This window comes from Vombatus ursinus, unplaced genomic scaffold (assembly GCF_900497805.2).
Source record: "Vombatus ursinus unplaced genomic scaffold, bare-nosed wombat genome assembly UNPS02005659.1, whole genome shotgun sequence".
NCBI classification, from domain to species: domain Eukaryota; kingdom Metazoa; phylum Chordata; class Mammalia; order Diprotodontia; family Vombatidae; genus Vombatus; species Vombatus ursinus.
The window spans coordinates 24093818-24114651 of record NW_020945437.1 but is presented as its reverse complement, the minus strand read 5'-3'; the positions used below and the strand labels follow the sequence as shown (position 1 = coordinate 24114651).

The 20834-nt window shown below is 38.3% G+C and overlaps 1 protein-coding gene across 7 annotated transcripts in view; it reads right to left on the bottom strand.

The window, feature by feature from the left end:
- C2CD3 (C2 calcium dependent domain containing 3) overlaps nt 1-20834 on the bottom strand; it is a 150372-nt gene that overhangs the window by 40731 nt on the left and 88807 nt on the right. For 6 of the 7 annotated variants that reach the window (XR_003567867.1, XM_027848178.1, XM_027848179.1 and 3 more), the window contains 4 exons: nt 15784-16046; nt 12465-12554; nt 10575-11177; nt 6013-6345 (listed from right to left, as the gene is read on the bottom strand). Coding sequence is in view for 6 of the 7 variants with exons in the window: in XM_027848178.1 (XP_027703979.1) it covers nt 6013-6345; nt 10575-11177; nt 12465-12554; nt 15784-16046 (1289 nt within the window). In the remaining variant the exon portion in view is untranslated. The remainder of the gene's footprint in view (nt 1-6012; nt 6346-10574; nt 11178-12464; nt 12555-15783; nt 16047-20834) is intronic. The other variant, XM_027848182.1, reaches the window with a different exon arrangement.

The following is a 20834-nucleotide window of genomic DNA, read 5'->3' as shown; positions in this document are numbered from 1 at the left end:
TGAGGACCCATCTAAAGAGCTTTTGTTTGTATTTTATCATTATTCATCATATTAGAAATTAGAACCAACACGTTAAAAATATTAATTAAATATATAACATATTTTATGAAAAAATAACTATTTAAAAAATCAGTGAGAAGAATGGCATCATTTTACATATTTTTGCAAATATCTTTAATGTCTGGATTACTAGAAGACACCAAAATTCTAATATCTGCTTTTGCATTCAATTTGTTGGGATACTTTGTTATAATTGACGTGTATAAAGAAAATCAGGCCTCATACATATATGTAGTTGGAAAAGAGGAGTATTCTAATAGGCAAATAACACCTAAGTATTATTATTCAAAGTTCTGATCTGAGGACCCTGAAAGGGTCTTGGGTACCCTCAGGGGTCCAAGAATCACACTTTGAGAACCACTGTATAGTGGATAGAGAGCTGGCTATGGAGTCAGAATAACCTAGGTATAAGTCCTTCTTCTGAAACATACTTTCAGTGTGACCTTGGGCAAGTCATTTAAATCTCTCAGTGCTTCAGGCAATTCTCTGAGACTAGAAATTGAAGAGTTACCAATCTGCATTGGTAGACGGAGTTTCCTCACTGTGAATTCCCTATACCAACAAAATCACTGCAGTAGCTTCCTAATTGGTCTCTAATCTCTTCCCTGTCCAATATCTTCCACATAGCTGCCAAGGTGACTTTCCTAAAGTACATGTATGAGCACATCACCACTTCCTCCCTGGTTACTGAGTAAACTCCCATGGCTCCCTATTACTTCTAGAATCAAATATATTCTTTTCAGTTTGTTATTTAAAGCTTTTCATAACATGTCCTTTCCAGATTTCTTACATATTACTCACCTTCATATTACTTTACATTCACATTACTTCACTATACAATCCAGCTGTACTAGCCCACAAGCTATTTCTTACATATGATACTCCATCCCTCGTCTCCCTCCTGCACTGGCTGTTCCTCATACCTGAAATGGTGGTCCTCACCTCTGTCTGCTTCTTAGAATCAGTGTCTCATTTAAGACTTAACTGAAATGCCATCTTCGCCATGAAGCCTTTCTTAGACGGCCTAGCTGCTATTACCTTTCTTACTAAGGTTACGTGTCTGCTTTCTATTTGCCTATGTATGTATACATGTTGTCTTTCCAACGTTCTTGAGGACACAGACTATTTCAGTTATTTCTTTGTATCTCCAGTGCTTGGCACATAGTAGGTAGTTAATAACTGTTTGATAACTGCATTGCTATCTAACCTTTAAAGTTTAACCCAAATGCCACGCCCTTCAGGAAAACCTCTTTTATTTTCTAGTTAGGTTCCGATCTCCCTCAGACTTTATTCAGAATTGTTTCACACCTCTCTGATACACTTTATTATGTACTATAGCTATCTTCTTACTAAACTACAGACTATATAATTTTATTACATTTAACAAAAACCTTCTATGTGTAAGGAGCTGTGCTAGGTGCAGGACATATAAAGACAAAATGGTATGTGGTTTCCTTGAAGGTAGGGTCTTTGTCTCAACTAAACTTGCATTTCCTCCAGTACCTATCACAGTTCTCTGCACACAGTGTGTGCTTTATAAATGTTTGCTAAATGAATGAATAAACACGGGCAAATATAACTTTTCACAGGTGAGGGAATTCTTATATAGTTTTCTGCTGGCTTTACATATAGGTATATTAATGCTGTTTTATTAGTGTTGCCTTACTTCTTTTAGAGGCCCACCTGGAACTTGACTTTGCTAAGAATACTCTCTCTCACACACAAAATCTCTGGGATTGGTAATCTTTGCTGAAGGCCTTGAAGCCAAACATCTATTATAGCTTGGGAGGGAAACTTGTTTTTTGTTTTGATTTTTAAACCTAGCTCTGAGCTGAATCTAAAGAAAAACCACCTCCCACACCCTACTACCAAAAACAGGAGTAATCCTAAGAGTAGATGATAAAGAAGCCACAGGTGGTCATCTCTATGAACCGTGGCGCTCTCCCCCTGGCTGGTAACAATAAAACAAGGCACTGCCTGCAATGTTTATATCACTGAGCAAGGTCATGATCTGAAAAGCACTTGGCAATAGCCCAGGAAACATGAAAATAATACTAATACGTCAATGATCCTATGTGAAATCTCTAGCAATATAGATCACAGCTTATCCATGCCCGAATAAACAAATTTCTGTGGTCCAAAGCAAATTGTTATTATTATTATTAGCCATAGCAATGATGCTGATGATGATCTTATTCTCCTCCTGCTGATGCTATTTGCCTGTGATTCACAGAACTTCATAATTTCAAAAGAAAAACATTGTAGGTGACCCAAAGGGCAATGGAATGATGCAAAATAGGTATAATTAGACTTTAACATGTTCTTCACAATGAACTGTGGTGAGAGGTAGCAAAAGTACATTACCAAGAATGGGATGACTGGAAAAAAAGACTGGGCATGAGGCATAACATACGGATAGTCTATGCAGTACTAGTATCCATGAAACATTAAAAGAATCATGGGAGGGCATCTAGCACATGGTAGAAATCCTCTATAGAGGATTTATGGAAAGGCATGAACAATCACATAGGCTAAGGTGTGAATAGAATGTGATCTGTACTGGTCCATCCCTCTACTACAAACTGACAGTGCTTCTTCCTAAGCTTACAGTCCCAATATGTTCTGGACCTTGAAACAGTCATATTTTGCATAAGGAAAGAAGTTTATTGCAAAACACAACATTGTTTCATTATGGTGATTATGCTGAGATTTCAATTGCAACATAAAAGAGGGAAAAACTCTACGTATATTGGATCAAAATATGGGCTTGTATTATTTTAAACAAACCTAGTATATGAAGATCCAAACTTCCCTCTTTAAAATAGAGAAATTAGTAGGTGCTTTATATGCCTCACTTTACTTTATAGAAAGTTTATTTTTCAGAGTAAATTTCCTAGTGCACTGATCAATATAACACTAATTCAAAAGTTAAGCGGTTTTACTGTGTAGGTCTTATCTCCATTAATGCAGATCTCACTTCCTGCCCCCTACCAAAATCCTAGCAGATAAGTTGTTAGGTAGAACATTTATCTAAGGGTGGTCAACTCTTTAGTACTATGAATCTGCAATTACTTAGTCTGACTCTCAAATCAACCATTGTGTAATATCAGGCCCATACTTTAAGCATTTCTAGGTTGGCGGCACCTGCCAGAGTTGTCTGTGTTCCTCTGGCAGAGCCTCAAGAACCTAGCACAAGGCACTGGAGAATTTTAGAGTAGGATAATATCAATAATAGTTCACGTTTCCCAATTGCCTTATAGTTTCAGAACACTTTACAGGCATCATATGATCCTTGTAGAATGCTGAGAAAGTCATCTTCTTGATGAATACATCTAATCACATCACTTCTTTGCTAAATGACTTTCCATTGTTATGTCCTTTGCTTGCCATCTGCATGCCAGTGCAATTTGATTTTTACTTTGTATTCCCAGCATTATCTCCTCCTATGATTCCCTATATTTAATCTACACTCTAGCTAAACTAATCTTGTACACAATCTTCATACTAATCCTGTGTTTTCCAATCCTCAAGCTTTGCCTGGGCTCTTCCCTATGACCAGAATGTCCTTTCTCCCACCTCTTCCTAGGGCATCCTCTACCTGTCCTTCAAGACTCTGTTTTCAAGTACTGATGACTCCAGTTGGCAATGCTCTCTTTATCATCTAATCTCACAGCACCTTTGTGCCCTTTTTATGTACTTACTCTATTCTAATTATTATCTTTATCTGTGTATCTGTCACACTCCATGGGGATCCTATCCTTCTATCTCTCAGCAGCAGAACAGCCAATTGCATATAATGGTTGCTTAAATATATTTTAAAAATTGAATGTCATAGGGGTAGCTAGGAGACGGAGTGGATAGAGCACCGATCCTGTATTCAGGAGGACCTGAGTTCAAATCTGGCCTCAGATACATAACACTTACTAGCTGTATGACCCTGGGCAAGTTACTTAATCCCATTGCCTAGCCCCCCCCCCCCCCCCCAAAAAGAATATCATAGTTTAAATGAGGATTATAGTCTTGGAGGCAGATTTTTAAATATCTTAAAAGTTGTCAGAAGGAAGAGGAAGTAGATGTGTTTATTTCAAACATATAAGGAAGAATTTCCAACAATTAAAGCTGTTCAACACTGGAATGGATTACCTTTGTGGACAGGAGTTCCCTATCACTGGAAGTGTTCAAATAGAGATTGGAAAACGATCTGTCAAGGATACAGAATGGGATTTCTGACCTAGGAGGCTGGATTAGATTATGTCAAAGGTCTCTTCTAAATCTAATACTCTATAAATGTGTTGATGATGACAATATGTACACCAACATATATTTTGATGAGGAATATGAGTGGAGCTCAGAGAGATGACCTCAGAGCCATAATGACTTGGGTTCAAATTCTGCCTCTGAACCAAACTGGCTCTGTGACTCTGGGTAAGACACTGAATACTGGAGAGAAGGCACTGACCTGCATTGGTAGAGGAGCTCCCTACCCATGAAATTCCAGGTCCCCTTCCCTATGTATTTTGATTCACTATCAGCCTACGTACATAATCACATTGATTCATGCTTGACTGCTTTACGTCTCTGTTAGGATGAAAATACCTCTGAGGACTAGATCTGGAGCTAATCTTTTTGTAAACATTTGAATCTCTATGTTGCCTTTGGTGTTAAGATCTTGTTGATGATTAGTCACAGATGTGTGGAGATGTTTCTTTATATGACAGATAGTTTACTTGCACAGTCTCATCTAACTGGCTGATAATGTGTGTTTAAAATAATGGTGAGAGGCTATAGATACTATGAGCATCTTTTGACTTTGCAACAATACTAAGTTTTAACCGTATGGAAATTCTAGAGTTAACTGTCCTTAAAGACTGAGCAATGACTGAAATGATTCCTGAGGACAAATTAAAGTGAGACACAGGAGCCAAAAAAACCTAGCATAACCTGAAGTTGCATTAACATTAGCAATTTCCAGAACAAGGGAGGTAGTAAGTTTTGCTGCTGACTGCCCCATTCAGATTCCATTTGGAATACTGTGCTCAAGGAGGAAATTAATACGAAGGAAGGCATTCAAAGAAGGGCAACTAGGATGGTGAGAAGGGAGAGGGAAGGGAAGAAGCATTTATTAAGTGCCTACAATGTGCCAGGCACTGTGCTAAGTGCTTTACAACTATTATCTCATTTGAACCTCATAATAATCTTGTGAGGTAGGTGTTATTGTTATCTTCATTTTACAGTTGAGGAAAATGAGGCAGAGGTTCAGTGATTTGCCCAAGGTCACACGGCTGGTACTTGAGGCTAGATTTGAACTCAGGTCTTCCTGTAGGCCCAGCATTCTATCCACTGCACCACTTAGCTGTCTCTAAGAGAGACAGAAGACAAATCATATAAGGATTATTTGAAAGAACTTGGAGTTCTAAACCTAAAGAAAAGGATATTTGGGGACATGACAGCTCTCTTCAAGTATGTGAACGGTTATCATATGGAGGAAGCAAGTGTTCTATTCAAGAGGGCAGAAAAGAGTAAAGCATATCTGTTGTGTCCAGGGTAAAGAACTTCGGACTTGGAGTCAAAAGATTAAGTCTCAGATTGACATTTACCATCTTTGTAAATGAACTTGAGAAAATGAGTCACTGGAGCTCTGACAATCTCCATATTCTCATCTATGAAACGAGCATCCACCTACTTCACAAGGCTGTTGAGACAAAAGTACTCTGTAAACCTTAAAAAGGCACACAAATGTGAGCTATATTCACTATTCAACTTAAGAGAAAAGCTTCCTATCAGATCTGTCCACAGGTAGAATGGAATTTCTTAAGAGGGAATTTTATCAGCAGGACCATTTATCAGGAAGTTTGAGAGGGGACTGCCCAGGTATGTGTCAGATTAGATAAATCCCTAAGATTCTAGGCATCAGGAAGTCTGAATGGACTGAGTTAAGAAAACTATGAATACCTTTTAAACTTAAGTGCATTGCTCTTTCCACTAAGACACTGACAGCAAATGTGCCTTCCAGATCCACTGTGCACGCTTCTGTAGGGGGAGTCTTTGTCTGTGGGCCCTGGGAACAAGAAGGTTTCTTGGGGTCACTCTGGTTTTCAGGCTCTTCAGGGTCCTCTTGGCAGGGAATCCTTTCTGAGTCACTGTTGCTGCTGTCTTCAGTGAGGTTAGGCTGGTGAGCTGGCTCAGGGGGAAAAGAAGCAGACTTTTCTGCAGTGACAACAACATGAACTCGAACTGCTGCCCCTGACAAGTCTGAGGCACCTCGCCCAAACACAGGATAGACACCTACAAGAGAAGGAAAGAAAATGATCCCAGTTAGGTGCAAAGGAAGTCTTGTCAGATTTTTAGAGGAGCACAAAGATTAAATTTATACCTTTTCTGCACAGAGGAAGCACTCTACCTCAATTTTCCATTGTTTTGTACAAGTAGCTACAAAGTTTAGTGTTTTCTATTGAATTTCTATCCTTACAAAAACAAAAACATAGACAAAGACAAAAACCCTAACTCCAATGCTGCCTTCTTCAGGAACGCCATCAGTTATGATTCTCCCCAGCCTCAAGTGGCCCATTAACTCACCACATTTTATCATCATCCCTACATGTGTCTTATCCCATATGAGAATATAAGCTCCATGAAGGTAAGGACTATATCTCATGTAAACTTTAACTCTGAGAGGCACATCAAATAGAAGCAAAAAGCTAAATGGACTTGGGAATCTGGAGACCCTGGTTCAAATACTAGGTACGAAGCTTACTAGTTGAATGCCCATTCTGACTCTGTTTTGTCATCTGTAAAATGGGAATGATAATATTTCTCTTACCTAGCTCATAGTGCTGTGAGTTGTAAAGAAAACACCCTGTAAACCTTAAAAATGTTATAGAAATTCAGTTTAATTTAACTAAATTCAACGACCAAGTGGGAGTTGTTGCTATTACCTACCTCCCTTCTCTGTACCTTTGTTTAGGCCTTGCCCCATGTCTGAGAAGTACCCCTGTTTCCTTCATGAAGCAGCTTGAATATAATCTCTTCTAAGAGGCATTTCCTGATTCTCCCAGTTGTTAGGTCACCCCATCATGCCCCAAATTACTTTGTATACACTCATCTGCATAGAAGTTGTTTTCCCTAAGTAGAATGTAAGCTCCTTGAGGGTAAGGACTATTTCATTTTTATCTTAGAATTCCTAATACCTAGCACAGTGCTGGACACATTCAAACTTAATGTTGAATTGGCTTATTACTTCCTCAATAAATATTCATTAAGCATCTACTATATGCCAGGCACTGTGCTAAACATTGGGTATGTAAGAAGAGTCAAAAGACAGTCCCTATACTTAAGGAGTTTGCAATCTAATGGGAGAGACAACATGCAAATAAATATATACCAAGCAAGCTATCTACAGGATAAACAGGAAATAGTTAACAGAGAGAAGGCATGAAAATTAAGAAGGGTTGGAAAGGGCTTCTTGCAGAAAGTGGGATTTTAGTGAGGACTTAAAGGAAGCTAGGGAGGTTACTAGTTATAGCAGAGGAGGGAGGACATTCCAGGCATGGGGGATGGCCAGAGAAAATCCTGAGAGGTGGAGTGTCTTCTTCATGGAAAGCCAGAACATCAATGTCACTGGATTGAAAAGTTTATGGTAGTGAGTAAGGTATAAGAAGACTGGAAAGGTTGGAGGGACTAGGTTATGAAAGGCTTTGAATGTCAAATGGATGATTTTGTATTTGATCCTAGAAGATCCTAGAAGCTACTTGGGTTTATTGACATGATCAGATCTGCGCTTTAGTAAAATCATTTTACTGGCTGAATGGAGGATGGACTGGAGTGGAGAGAGACTTGAGGTGGGCACACTCACCAGCAGACCAGAGAGCTAGCAGTCTGAGAGGGGAGAAGAGGGTGTATTCGAGAGATGTTGCAAAGATAAATCGACAGATCTTGGCAACAGATTGGTTATGGTGGGTGAGAGATAGTGAGGAATGAAGGATGACTCCTAGGTTGTGAGACTGAGAGGATGGTGTTGGTTTTTACAATAATAGGGAACGTAGAAGGGGGAAGAGGCTTTAGGAGGAAAGATGAATTCTGTTTTGGACATAGTGAGTTTAAGATATCTCCTGGACATCCAATTTGAAATGTCTAAAAGGCAGTTGGAGATGTGATACTCAAGGTCAGTAGTCTAGGATAGGATAAGATCTGTAAATTAGACCTTTTGGTCACACCAAATATCACTTCTTCAGAATTTCAAGGAAAATTTCTCAGAAAAGACTTGGACTTTCTAAATGCCTTAAATACAATATAGCACATTTTCCTCCAAAGGGGATTTGGATATTTTGTTTTATTACTTTTGTTATTAATGACATTATTAATAATCTCTACAACTTCCAGGGCCAGGGCTTCTAGCTGCCAGAATTTCAGTACATCTTTTCATTACATTGGGCTGTACCCAACTGGATGTTCCCCAATTCAAATCTACCATTGAAATAATTGCATAGGTTCAGAAGTAGCAGCATCCTTAAAATATATATATATATACATATATATATTTATTTACAGTTTTCAACATTCACTTCCACAAAATTTTGAGTTTCAAATTTTCTCCCCATCTCTCCCATCCCCCCACCCCATGACGGCATGCATTCTGATTACTCTTTCCTCGAATTTGCCCTCCCGTTTATCACCCCTCCCAGAAGTAGTAGTATTAACAGTATTCATAATGTTGAAAAAAAGTTTATATTTCTACAGTACTTTATAGTTTACAAAGCACTATCTTCACAATGGCCTGATGAGGAAGACAGTTTAAATATTATTAACCCCAGGGAATTCATCATGGGCAAGTTCTCAATCACACTATTATTGTATGAGGTAATACAGATACACTCACTTGGAAAAATAAAAAAAAAACAACAAAAAACAAAACCCCTACACACATTCATTGAAATAGCCAAATAACAATTTCTTTGGGAACAAAATTGACCTTGTCATGGAGGGGGTCAGAGTTACAGACTCCTCATCACTGGGGATGGGACTAGTTAGGAGTACTGTGCCAGGCAAAGGCTATGAATAAATAACTTTTTTGTTACCTTGTAGGAAGCTACATACAATAATAATAGCTAATATTTGTGCTGGACACTGTGCTAGGCACTTTACAAATATTATGTCATTTGATCCTTACAACCACCCTGTAAAATTCCCATTTTACAGCTGAAGTATCTGAGTCAGAAAGAGGTTAAGTGACTTGCCTAGGGTCACCCAGCTAGCAAGTATCTGAGGCTGGACTCAGGTCTTCCTGACTCCAGGTCCAGTACTCTATCCACTGAGCTACCTAGCAAATGTGGCCATTGCTTTATGTAAAATGTATAGCTCAAAGGATAACGAATTGGAACATTAGAGATCACCGAGTTAAACCCTTCCCTCTCCCCTTACCCAGACATTTTACAGGTGAGGAAACTAATGCATAGTAAGGTTAAATGACTTGCCTGAACCCTGACTACACAGACCCTAATCATGCTGCCGCATGTACTATCTATTCCTCTACCTTAGAGGGTGGATATGTAAATGGATGTAGGCATGTGGATATGTTGAAATTATGACTGTAGAAGCCCTGATCCTGAGGCTGGTGGAGAGATACAGGAATAGTCTGAGACTTCACAGGAAGAAGAATGCAGAGTTGCTTTTTGGCTGGGTTAGGAGTAAAAGAAACGGGAGAGGACAAGTCTAGTCAAGTAAGTCCTAAAGAAATCCAAGTTGTCATTATTTTTAACCTAACAAGATTTTTTCAAGGAAAATGTTTTATAAACTTTGAAAGACTTTAGAGACCTGTATGAGTATGAGCTGATCTTGAATGATGGTGAACAAAGATAAAACAGAAGTATAATTGTATAAATAAAGAGGTCTATGAAAAGGTAATGGGTAGAATCAACTCTGATTTAATTTCTTCCTACTGGCTTCTTGGGGTTGGACCACACATTCTAGGGACTTCCTTGACCTGATTATTTGGGATTTGAATAGGCATAGCTTTGTCTAGTCTTATCCCTGGGTAGGAAATTGTCCCAGGGTAGGGAAAGTGCCATTCATGTAGATAAGAAGCCCAGAGAGCTGTTATTCACCTTCCATTGAAGGGAGGGAAGGAGGAAAATGAATACTTTAACAAGGTGGAGATGAGAAGATAGCTGCTTCCTAGAACATATCCTTATACTGGTTTTATTCCTATCTCTGATAAAACAATTTACTGACAAAAAAGTGTGTTAAAGAAATTGTCTTTTTATTAATAGACATGTCACTGTATTATTACCACTGAAAGAGAATCCACAGTGTGAGAGCTGTAAGGAACTATAGAGACCATCTATTCCACCCTGCTATTTCAAAAAGGAGAAAACTGTGGTTCATAGTGAGGGAAGGAATTGCCTACAGTCATCCATTTAATAAATAGCAAGGCTGGGACTTGAACCCAGGGTCTTCTGATTCCATATCCAGTTTATTACACTATGCTGCTCCCTTATATCATCAAAATGACTACTCACCGCTAACAGTCAGCGTCTTTGTTGTCCTCACACTGAGCCTGGAAAGATCCACATAGGCTGAACCAATCAAGGTGTCTGTCAGGTGGGGCCTCTCCACACTGTCATTCCCATATGACCGCCACACCTGGATTTCCAGTTTTTCTTCCCTGAAGTACCAAAGCAGTGATGGTCCCATGTTAACATCTACTTTTTTTGTCGTTGTGAATGTCATTGTGACTTGTTTTTCATCCGTGGTTAACTTTGGTTTTCTGAGTGGGGTCCAGAAGCCTGCTTGGTCATATAACTTATAGCGAAGGTAGCAGTGGGTGGCCTTGTGGATATGTGTCTGGCCAGCCAGTAACATACAACGAGTCGGCAGCCATGCCCTTGGGGTAGAGACGGTGATGGTAGCTGGCCACTCCTCAACATCTGTGAGGAGGTCAGCAGGGCCTTCCTCAAAACTCCAGCCCAGAAGCTTAGCAGCTTCCAAGACCCGTTCTCTGTCTCCAGAATGGGCAAAGGACACTGAAAGCTCCAGGCCACCCACAATCATTTGCATGATGTCTGTGTTTTGTGCTGGAGCCAGGTCCTCAGGCAAGATGACTGGATACCACCCTGTAATCCCTTATGGGAGAAGACAATTATGGAGGGATGTTGTTTCTATTTTCCTGAAGAACTAACAAGAGACATGGACAGAGACCAGACAGATAATGTCACTGGAAAACATATTTTTAGAGAGACAGCAGGAACTAGTAGGAAGAAAAAAGGCTGGGATTCAGTAGACCCAAGTTCTAGTCCTAGCTAGGCTAGAACTGGTTGCATAACATGGGAGTAAGTTAGAGAATCTATCTCAATTTATAAGATGGATACATTAATTTTTATTTTGTTTACCTCATAAGGTTATTCTATCAGATTAAATATGTGAAAATAAACAAATGCACAGAATGTCAGAGCTAAAACTATGGAAATAGGAACTAAGACTATGGAACAAAGGAAGCCAGAGCTAGAAAGGCTCTTTCAGAACTCAGGAAGTCAAATTTATAGATTTAGCTGCCTGGTATATTAAAAAGAACACTATACGAGCATTTACAAGCCTACATTCTATTCTCAGCTCTGCTACTAATTACGTGACTTTGGGAAAGTCACCTCTATACTCTGAGCCTCAATTTCCTCATTTGTAGGGTCACAACTAAATGACTTCTACAGTCCCTTACAGATCTAGAGTTCCATTAAGTCTGTGAATTAAAGGCCTCAAGATACGAACTTGCAAGTGCCTAGCACACAGCAGGTCCTGAATGTTTGTTGAGTTGAAATGTCCAATGTTACACAACTACCAGTTCCTGGATTAGAACCCTGGCTTCTCAATTCTCAGCTAAAGTGCTTGTTTACATACCACTACACTCCGTGAAATAGTTCAAAGCATCATAATGACATCAAGTATTACTACCATCAACTGAAGAAAATGAAATAGAAGGTTCTATTTGTTTGAAAATACCCACATACAATGATAGATGTCATAGCCAAGGAATCTATTCAGGGGGTGAGTGGCTGATATTTAAAGAGAGAACTTCTTAAGGCCAGGTCCATTACTTGTAATGGGTATGCAGGCATAAAATGACTTTAGGTGAAAGAAGTAAGTTACTATTACGGGATGCATATTTTTCTCTCTGGGGGCACCCAGACTTATAGGGCCAATGGAATGTTAGCGTTAGAAGGGAGCTGAACATTAGAACATAGAATTTTAGAGCTGGAAAGAACCTGAAGTCTAGTTCAAATCCCAAATTTGATAGAGGAGGAAATGGAAGCCCAGAAAGGGAAACTGCATAGTCCATGGTCACAAAGTGAGTCAGCTATTCAAAGTACTCACTAGCTCAGTAATCCAAAGACCTGACAAACAATCAAGTTACTCACCTGACCTTTTCATGAGCAAATCTTTCATTGGAATTCTGACTACTCCAAGGAGATACTCTCTTAAAGGCTGAATGTGATCTAATCGACTACCTATAAAAATCAAGGTTAACAAAATGAAAAATAACTCAAGAGACTGTTGGACCAAAGCTTTTACTTACAGTAAACCAGATTCCAGTTTGAGAATGGAGAACAAAGGAACAAACAAACAAAAAGTGAAAATAGTATGCTTTCATCTGCATTCAGACTCCATAGTTCTTTCTCTGGGTATGGATAGCATTTTCCATTATGAGTCTTTTGGAACTGTCTTGGATCATTGTATTGCTGAGAAGAGCAAGTCTATCAAAAGTTGTTGCTGTTACCGTGTACAATGTTCTCCTGGTTCTGCTCACTTCATTCAACAAAAGTTCAGTTAAGTCTTTCCAGGTTTTTCTGAAATCCGCCTGCTCGTCATTTCTTATGGAACAATATTATTCCATTACATTCATATACCACAACTAGTTCAGCCATTCCCCAATTGATGGTCATCCCCTCAATTTCCAATTCTTTGCCACCACAAAAAGAGATGCTATAAATATTTTTGTACATGTGGGCCCTCTTCCCTTTTTCATGATCTCTTTGGACCTAGTAGTGATACTGCTGGATCAAAGGGCATACACAGTTTGGTTGCCCTTTGGGCATAGTTCCAAATTGCTCTCCAGAATGACTGGATTAATTCACAACTACACCAACAATGCATTAGTGTCCCAATTTTCCCACACCTATAATTTTATTTTTCTGTCATATTAGCCAATCTTATAGGTGTGAGGTGGTACCTCAGAGTTGTTTTAATTTGCATTTCTCTAACCAATAGTGATTTACAGCATTTTTTATATGAATATAGATAGCTTTAATTTCTTCATCCAAAAACTGTCTGTTCCTATCTTTTGACTATTTATCAATTGGGGAGTGACTGGTATTCTTATAAATATGACTCAGTTCTCTATATATTTGAGAAATGAGGCCTTTACCAGAAACACTGGCTGTAAAATATTTGTTTCCCAGCTTGCTGCTTTCCTTCTAATCTTGGCTGCAGTGGCTTTGTTTGTGCAAAACCTTTCTAATTTAATGTAATCAAAATTGTATTTGACTTATTTTTTAAAACAACTTCTAGCTTTAAATCCAAAGATCCAAGCTTTTGGGACAAGAACTCAGCATCTGACAAAAATTGCTGGGAAAACTGGAAAGCAGTTTGGCAGAAACAGGTATAGACCAACATCTCATATTGTATACCAAACTAAGATCCCTTAGGGGAACATGGAAAAATTTACTTGTCAGTTCAATGAGTAAGGGAAGAATTTATGACCAAAGAAGAGATAGAGATGATCATGGGAGATGAAATGGAAAATTTTGATTACATGAAATTAAAAAGTTTTTGCACAAACAAAATTAATGTAGCCAAGATTAGAAGGAAAGCATAAAAGTGGGAAATTTTTTTCTACAGCAAGTTTCTCTGATAATGGCATCATTTCTCAAATATGTAGGGAACTGAGTCAAATTGATAAGAATAAAAGCCATTCCTCAATTGGTAAACGGTCAAAGGATATGAACAGGCAGTTTTCAGAATAAGAAATCAAAGCTAACTAGTCACATGAAAAAAAAGATGCTGTAAATCATTATGGATTAGAGAAATGCAAATTAAAACAACTCTGAGTTACCACCTCACACCTACCAGATTGACACGGAAGAAAAAGAAAATGACAAATGCTGGAGGGGACGTGGAAAAATTGGGACACTAAGGCACTGGTTTGTGGAATTGTGAACTAATTCAATCATTCTGAAAAGCAATTTGGAACTACACCCAAAAAGCTTTTTAAACAGCATACCCTTTAACCCTGCAATACCACTATTAGGTGTGTATCCCAAAGAGATCAAAGAAAAAGGAAAAGGACCTATATGTACAAAAATATTTAAAACAGTTCTTTTGGTGACAAAGAACTGGAAATTGAGGAGATGTCTATCACCTGGGGAATGGCTGAACAAGTTGTGGTATATGAATATAATAGAATACTATTGTGCTATAAGAAATGATATGCAGGTGGATTTCAGAAAACCTGGTAAGATTTACATGAACGGATGCTGAACAAAGTGAGCAGAACCAAGAGAACATTATACACAGTAGTAGCAACACTGTGTGATGACCAACTTTGATAGATTTAGCTCTTCTCAGCAATACAATGATCTAAGACAATTCCAAAAGACTCATGATGGAAAATGCTATCCACATCTAGAGAAAGAACTATGGAGTCTGAATGCAGATGGAAGCAGACTATTTTTTTTTTTCCCATCTCATGGTATTTCCCTTTGCTTCTGATTCTTCTTTATAATATGACTAATGTGGAAATATATTTGATTGTACATATATAGTCTACGTCAGATTGCATGCTGTCTTGGGGAAGGGGAAAAATTTAGAACTCAAAATCTTATAAAAGTGAATGTTGAAAACTAAAAATAAATAAATTAAAAAAAAGAGAATGTTAAAAATAAATTTATTTTTAAAAACTACTAATTTTTCTGTTTTCAATTTTTGTCCCTTTGCGATTTTTGTGTTTAATAGGGTTTTTTATGTTACTTTTCTCATTGTTTTTGTTTTATGCACAAATTCATCAATCAATTCTTTCTCTTTTATTGATGAAAGTGTTTAGAGAAATACATTTTCCCCTAAGAATTGCTATGGCTTTATCACAAAAACTGTTGGTATGTTGCCATTTTCATTAGTTATAATTTTATTAGTTATATTTTATTATTATTAGTTATAATTTTCCTTGTATTGTGTTGAGTAGATAATATATTTAGTATTTCTATATTTATTTATAAGGTTTTTATGTACTAGCACATGGCAAATTTTTGTAAAGGTGCCACAAAGATGAGAAATATTTATATTCCTTTTTATTTCTAATAATTGTAATTTCCAGAGATCTAAATATTTAATAACTTTTTTTTTTTTTGCTTTTTGGTGAGGCAATCAGGGTTAAGTGACTTGCCCTGGGTCACATAGCTAGTAAGTGTCACATGTCTGAGGCCAGATTTGAACTCAGGTCCTCCTGACTCCAAGGCTGGAGCTCTACCCACTGCATCTAATATCTAACTTTTTTCAAAAATTATATGCAGGTCCTTAACTTTTTTCTTCTTGTTAGTAAGTCCTTAATAAATACTTGCTGAGTGACTTGACTAATTGACTGATTGATGTTGGCTTTGGATTCCTGAGTTGAAGTCCTCTGAATTCACATATTAGGTATGTGAACTTACATGAACATAAAGTAATAACATTATTTGGACTCACCTGTGTCTTGGTGATACAAAGAGAAACTGATTTCAGCAAACTCTAACAGCTCTGCCAGAAAACAGGCTTCACCACTGCTATGTTGTGTCACCAGATTGCAAGGGAACTCCATGTGGTGGGAGAATTCAGGGCAGAAGGTACGGGCCACAGAGTGCGTCTGGCGTTGCTCTCCCTTGGGCAGGAAGGAGAGATGTGTGGTGACTGAAGTATTAACACCTACTGTTGCACTGTATTGCAAAGAAGGCTCCTGCTCAGCTATGACTCTGAGGGGAGAGAAGAGAGTAGGGGTAATGTTAGACTCCAGCTTACCCAGGAAATACATCCTAAGAGAAGACTTAATGAGCCCATGACTGCTGTCTTTAAGGCAGAGCTGGTGACAGTGATGAGTGATAAGGAGTTGTAATAGTACTGGCTGAATAAGAAAGTCTGCAATAGTCAGAGAACTATTGTAAGGGAATCCTAAGCCAGGAGCTCTGAAAAATGACAAAGGCTTCAGAATGCAGTCTGGTTCAAAGCACTGCAGCTACCAGTAGGCTCACCTGTCAGATGTAAGGATGCTGAACATAGAGGAAAATGTCTTAAAATTAGGAATGTACAGAAATGTAATGGGTTGCCTTATGAAGAAGTGAATTTTTTGGCTTGTAGAGATATTTAAGTATAAGATATTGGAAAATAAGCTTACAATGAATTTGGAAATTGGACTATATATCTAACCCATCAAGCTGAAATTCTATGATCTAGAGAGGTGATAAAAAAAGATCTTGATATGTATTTCCTGTCTTTAATGCTGGTATTATCAAAAGTCCATCCTCTGCAATATAACCTACTTGCTAGAACTGGCATCAGAAGGATTTAACATAAATGAATTTGAGGTTCCTTTTCTTCCTTGGTGACCTCATCAGCTGCCATAGGTTCAATTATCATCTATGGGTATGATGACTCCCAGAGCTCTTTATCTTAGCCCTCTAGTCTCCTTTCCTGATCTCAAAATCAGTATCACAAATTGTCTACTGAACATTTCAAACTGGAATGCCAAAGCTTTCTCAAACTCAATCAGCCCAAAAGAGAAGTGATTATCTTCTGTTACCAAACCTACTCCTTTTCTGAATATCCTTAATATTATTGAGAGAACCAACATCCTTCTAGTCACCTATGTTTATAAGTTCAATGTCATCTTCAACGCGTCACTCTCACTTACCCTGCATATCTGATAACTTGCTAAATTTTGCTGTTTTCTACCTTCACACCTCACCCCCTCTCTCTATTCACATAGTCACCACTCTAGTTCAGGCCCTCATCACTTCTCATGTGGATTATTACAGTACTCTCCTAATTGGTCTCCCAGTTGCAAGTCTCTTTTCTCTCCAATTCATTCCCCATACAATTGACAAAGTGATATTCCTAAAGCACAGACTCAACAATTTTATTCCCCTGCTCAGAAAGCTCCATTGGCTTCTTAACGCCTCTAGGATAAAATATAAACGCCTCTTTTGGGTGAACCAGTCCCAAAGGTAGGTGAAAAACCTGGCGCTGGGACTATTTTTTATTTTTCTTCTTTCCTCATCTCCTAGCACAGAGCCTGGCACATAATAAATAAGCAATTAGTAAATTTGTTGATATAAGATCATAGATTTAATGCTAGATGGAACTTGAGGTTATTGAGTCCAGCTCCCCTTCATTTTAGCAATGAGGAAACTGAGGCCAAGAGAGTTTAATTCCCTTGTCCACGGTCACAGAGATAGTAAGTGCCTGAAATGTGAGCCAAGGTATTCTGGATTTCAAGCCCCTTTGACCAAGATGTCACCCTGATATAGACCCTCCCTCATCAAGGCATGTCTGGAATACTGCAATAGTCTTCTGGCTGAGTTCCCTGCCTCAAGTCTCTCCTTACTCCATTCTGCCTTCCATTCAGCTGCCAAAGTGATCTTTCCAAGGTTACAGGTGTGACCATGTCACTCCTCTATTCAACAAATGCCAATAGCTCCCTATTGCCTTTAGGATCAAATATGCAATTCTCTGGTTTCTAAAGTTCTTCATGACTTGGCCCTTTCCTAACCTTCCATTCTTTTTACATTTTATACCTATCCATGTAATCTGTGATCCAGCAACACTGGCCCTTCTTGCTGTTCTTCTACACAATACTCCATCTCCTGACTGTGACTTTTCACTGGCTATCCACAATGCCTGGGATGCTCTTCCTCCCTGTTTATGCCTCCAGGCTTCCTTCAAGACTAAGATCAAATTATACTTTTTGCAAGAGGTCTTTCCAGTGCTTCCCAATGCTATGGCCTTTCCTCTTGCAGTGAATGAAAAGCCTGAGAAATGAAGTTTCTGGGTAATTAATAATCAATTTATTAGTTAGGCTAGCAAATAATAAATTGATGGTCAGTGATCTCTCTCAATAGCCAAAGACAAAACCATGGAGATCCCTGAATGCTTAAACACCTTTGGAAAAGAAGGTGCCCCTAAGAGGTGAAAATCAACCCTGACTGATATACAATTAATGAGGGGGTAGACATGTTAATGAGGAGGTGGGCCAAAAGTCTTCAGTTCCTCCTGCTAAGAACATGACTTGATCATGAGACTCAGCTGCCGACAGCAATCTAGACAAGGAATCCATCTCTACTACTACTACATCTACTACTCTGGTGGATTTTCTCCTTCATGAGTTGGGTACTCTAAATTCTAATGGAGGGTTCCAAGGGCAGGGGCTCATTTCTTAAGGGCAAGAATTCACCTAGATTAGATTCTGTTCGTAAGGTCTCCAAGTTCGGTGGGGTCTCGCCCAAGATCACAGAGCATGTACCTGGAGGATTTAGACAATCTCCTCTATTAGCAATGCCCTTAAGAGACTGACTGACTGACTGACTGACTGGCCTACAGGGGCTGGTCCCTGAAAGAGGAAATAGAAAGGAAAAACCTCAATCCTAATTGAATAACTGGTTATTAATATAATAGAAAAATAATAATTATATTATAATTAAATATACATTGTAGTTAAATACAAATAATAATTTCTCTCACTCTGAGATTACCTTCAACTTAAGTAACAGGATAAGCTATGCATAGTTGTTTGCATATTGCTTCCTCCATTAGAATATTAGTTCCTTGAGACAGGAACCATGATTTTTTGCCTCTTTGTGTCCTCAGCACTTAGCACAGTGCCTGGAATATAGTAAGTACTTAATAAATGCTTGCTGACTTGACTTCCATTACCATTAAGAATATTAATAACAGTAACTACTCAGCACTTTTGAGGAAGCTGATTGAACTAAGCTTTTCTTTATACTGAGTTGAAATCTGTTTCTTTAACTTCTACCTGTGGCCTCTGTACTCCGGGGCCAAGCAGGATATATCTAATTCCTTCTTTTGCACGAGAACCTTTCAAGTACCTAAAAGAGTTGTTTGCTTCCTTCTAAGTCTTCCCTTTTCTAAAAAGGATATCCTCAGCTCTTTCAACCAATCTTTGTAGATAGCAATCAGAAGACCAGAGTCCTGCCTATGCCTCTTACTAGGTGCTTGACTTTGAGCAAGTTACAAAGATACCAAGCCAAACACACTGTTTCCTCATCTGCCTCAGGAAGGCAGAGTGCTGGACTTGAAATCAGAAAAAGCAGAATTCAATTCCAAGAAGGAAATTACTTGTTAGCATGTCATAGTGCAGTACTGTTAAATCTACCCATCATGCTCACAGAGTCTTGAGGGATAAGGGGACTTTTGAGGTCATCTAGCCCAACTTGTTCCTGAACAGAAATCCTCACTGTAACACACAGACCAGCTACTTGTGATAGCTAAAAACGGATTCAGACCACTTCTAGAATACTAGGTTCAGTTCTGAGTGCCACGATTAAACAAAAACACTGACAAACTGGAGTGAATCCAGAGAACAAACATAACAGGGAGAAGTCTGAATATCATGAAATATGAGGACTGGTTGAAATAACTAGGGATATTTATCCTGGAGAAGGGAAGAAAGAGAGGACATGACAGCTGTCTTTATTTAAAAGGTTGTCAGGAAGAAAAGGGATTAGACTGTTCTATCTACCGTTCCAGGGAAGAACTAGGAGCAAGGTGTAGAAATTGCAGAAAGGGAGATTCTGGCTTCATGTAAGGGAAAATTACAAAACACTTAGATGTATCAAAAAGGAGAATGTCAAAAAGTAGAGTTGCCTCAATGGATGACTACTTGATATTGCTGAAGGGTTAAACTAGATATTCAATAAAAACTTCCCACTCTGAAAATCTGTGTACTTGTACTCTTCATTCTGATTTTTAATACCTGTAGTACATACAGTTTCCATAATTTGTACCCTCCTTTACATGTTAACTTTTGGGTTTGTATAATTTGTCTTAATGAGGTTCCAGGTGCAGAAATACTGTTTGTGTTCAAATGTTTACATTGCATTAACTGGTATCCTTATATAAATGAATTAGTTTCCATACCCAAATAGGAATTATATTGACCTTTTGCTTATTTGCGAACCCATGGCTGTATTTTTTCAAGTCTTGCTGCTAGATCAGCTTGCTTTTCTATGTGGTTACATGCCTTGCCATCAGCATCTGCATCCTAAGACTTCCCTAACTCATGACATGCTTTGATAACTTCTGTAGTAAGCTTAGGATCATTCCAGTTATCAAATATAGAACATTGCTTTAGTGCAACATTTTGATTTAAGTTACAAAAATTGTTTTATTAGATATTTTTATAAAGTTATCAGGATTTGTTTCAGCAGGAAAATTAAATGATGACAATTAAGTAGATTTTCTCCATCTTCTCTTGTTTGTAGCTGATGATTGGTATGCCCTGTGAACAAAGTAAACTTCTTTGCAGAAATTTTCCTATTTGGTCCATATTTAGGGTAAGTAATCTCCTTTGCTTTTTGAACATTAGATGCAAATGAAAGCTCAGAATAACTAGTAATTTTACTGGGGAAACTTGGCTTACTGAAATTTCTCTCAAATTTCATATCACTCCTGGTGTATACCATTTGCATAAGCTCATTATTTGGCTTAGGAGGAAATAAAGAGTTTTTGTAGGATTTGGTAAATCT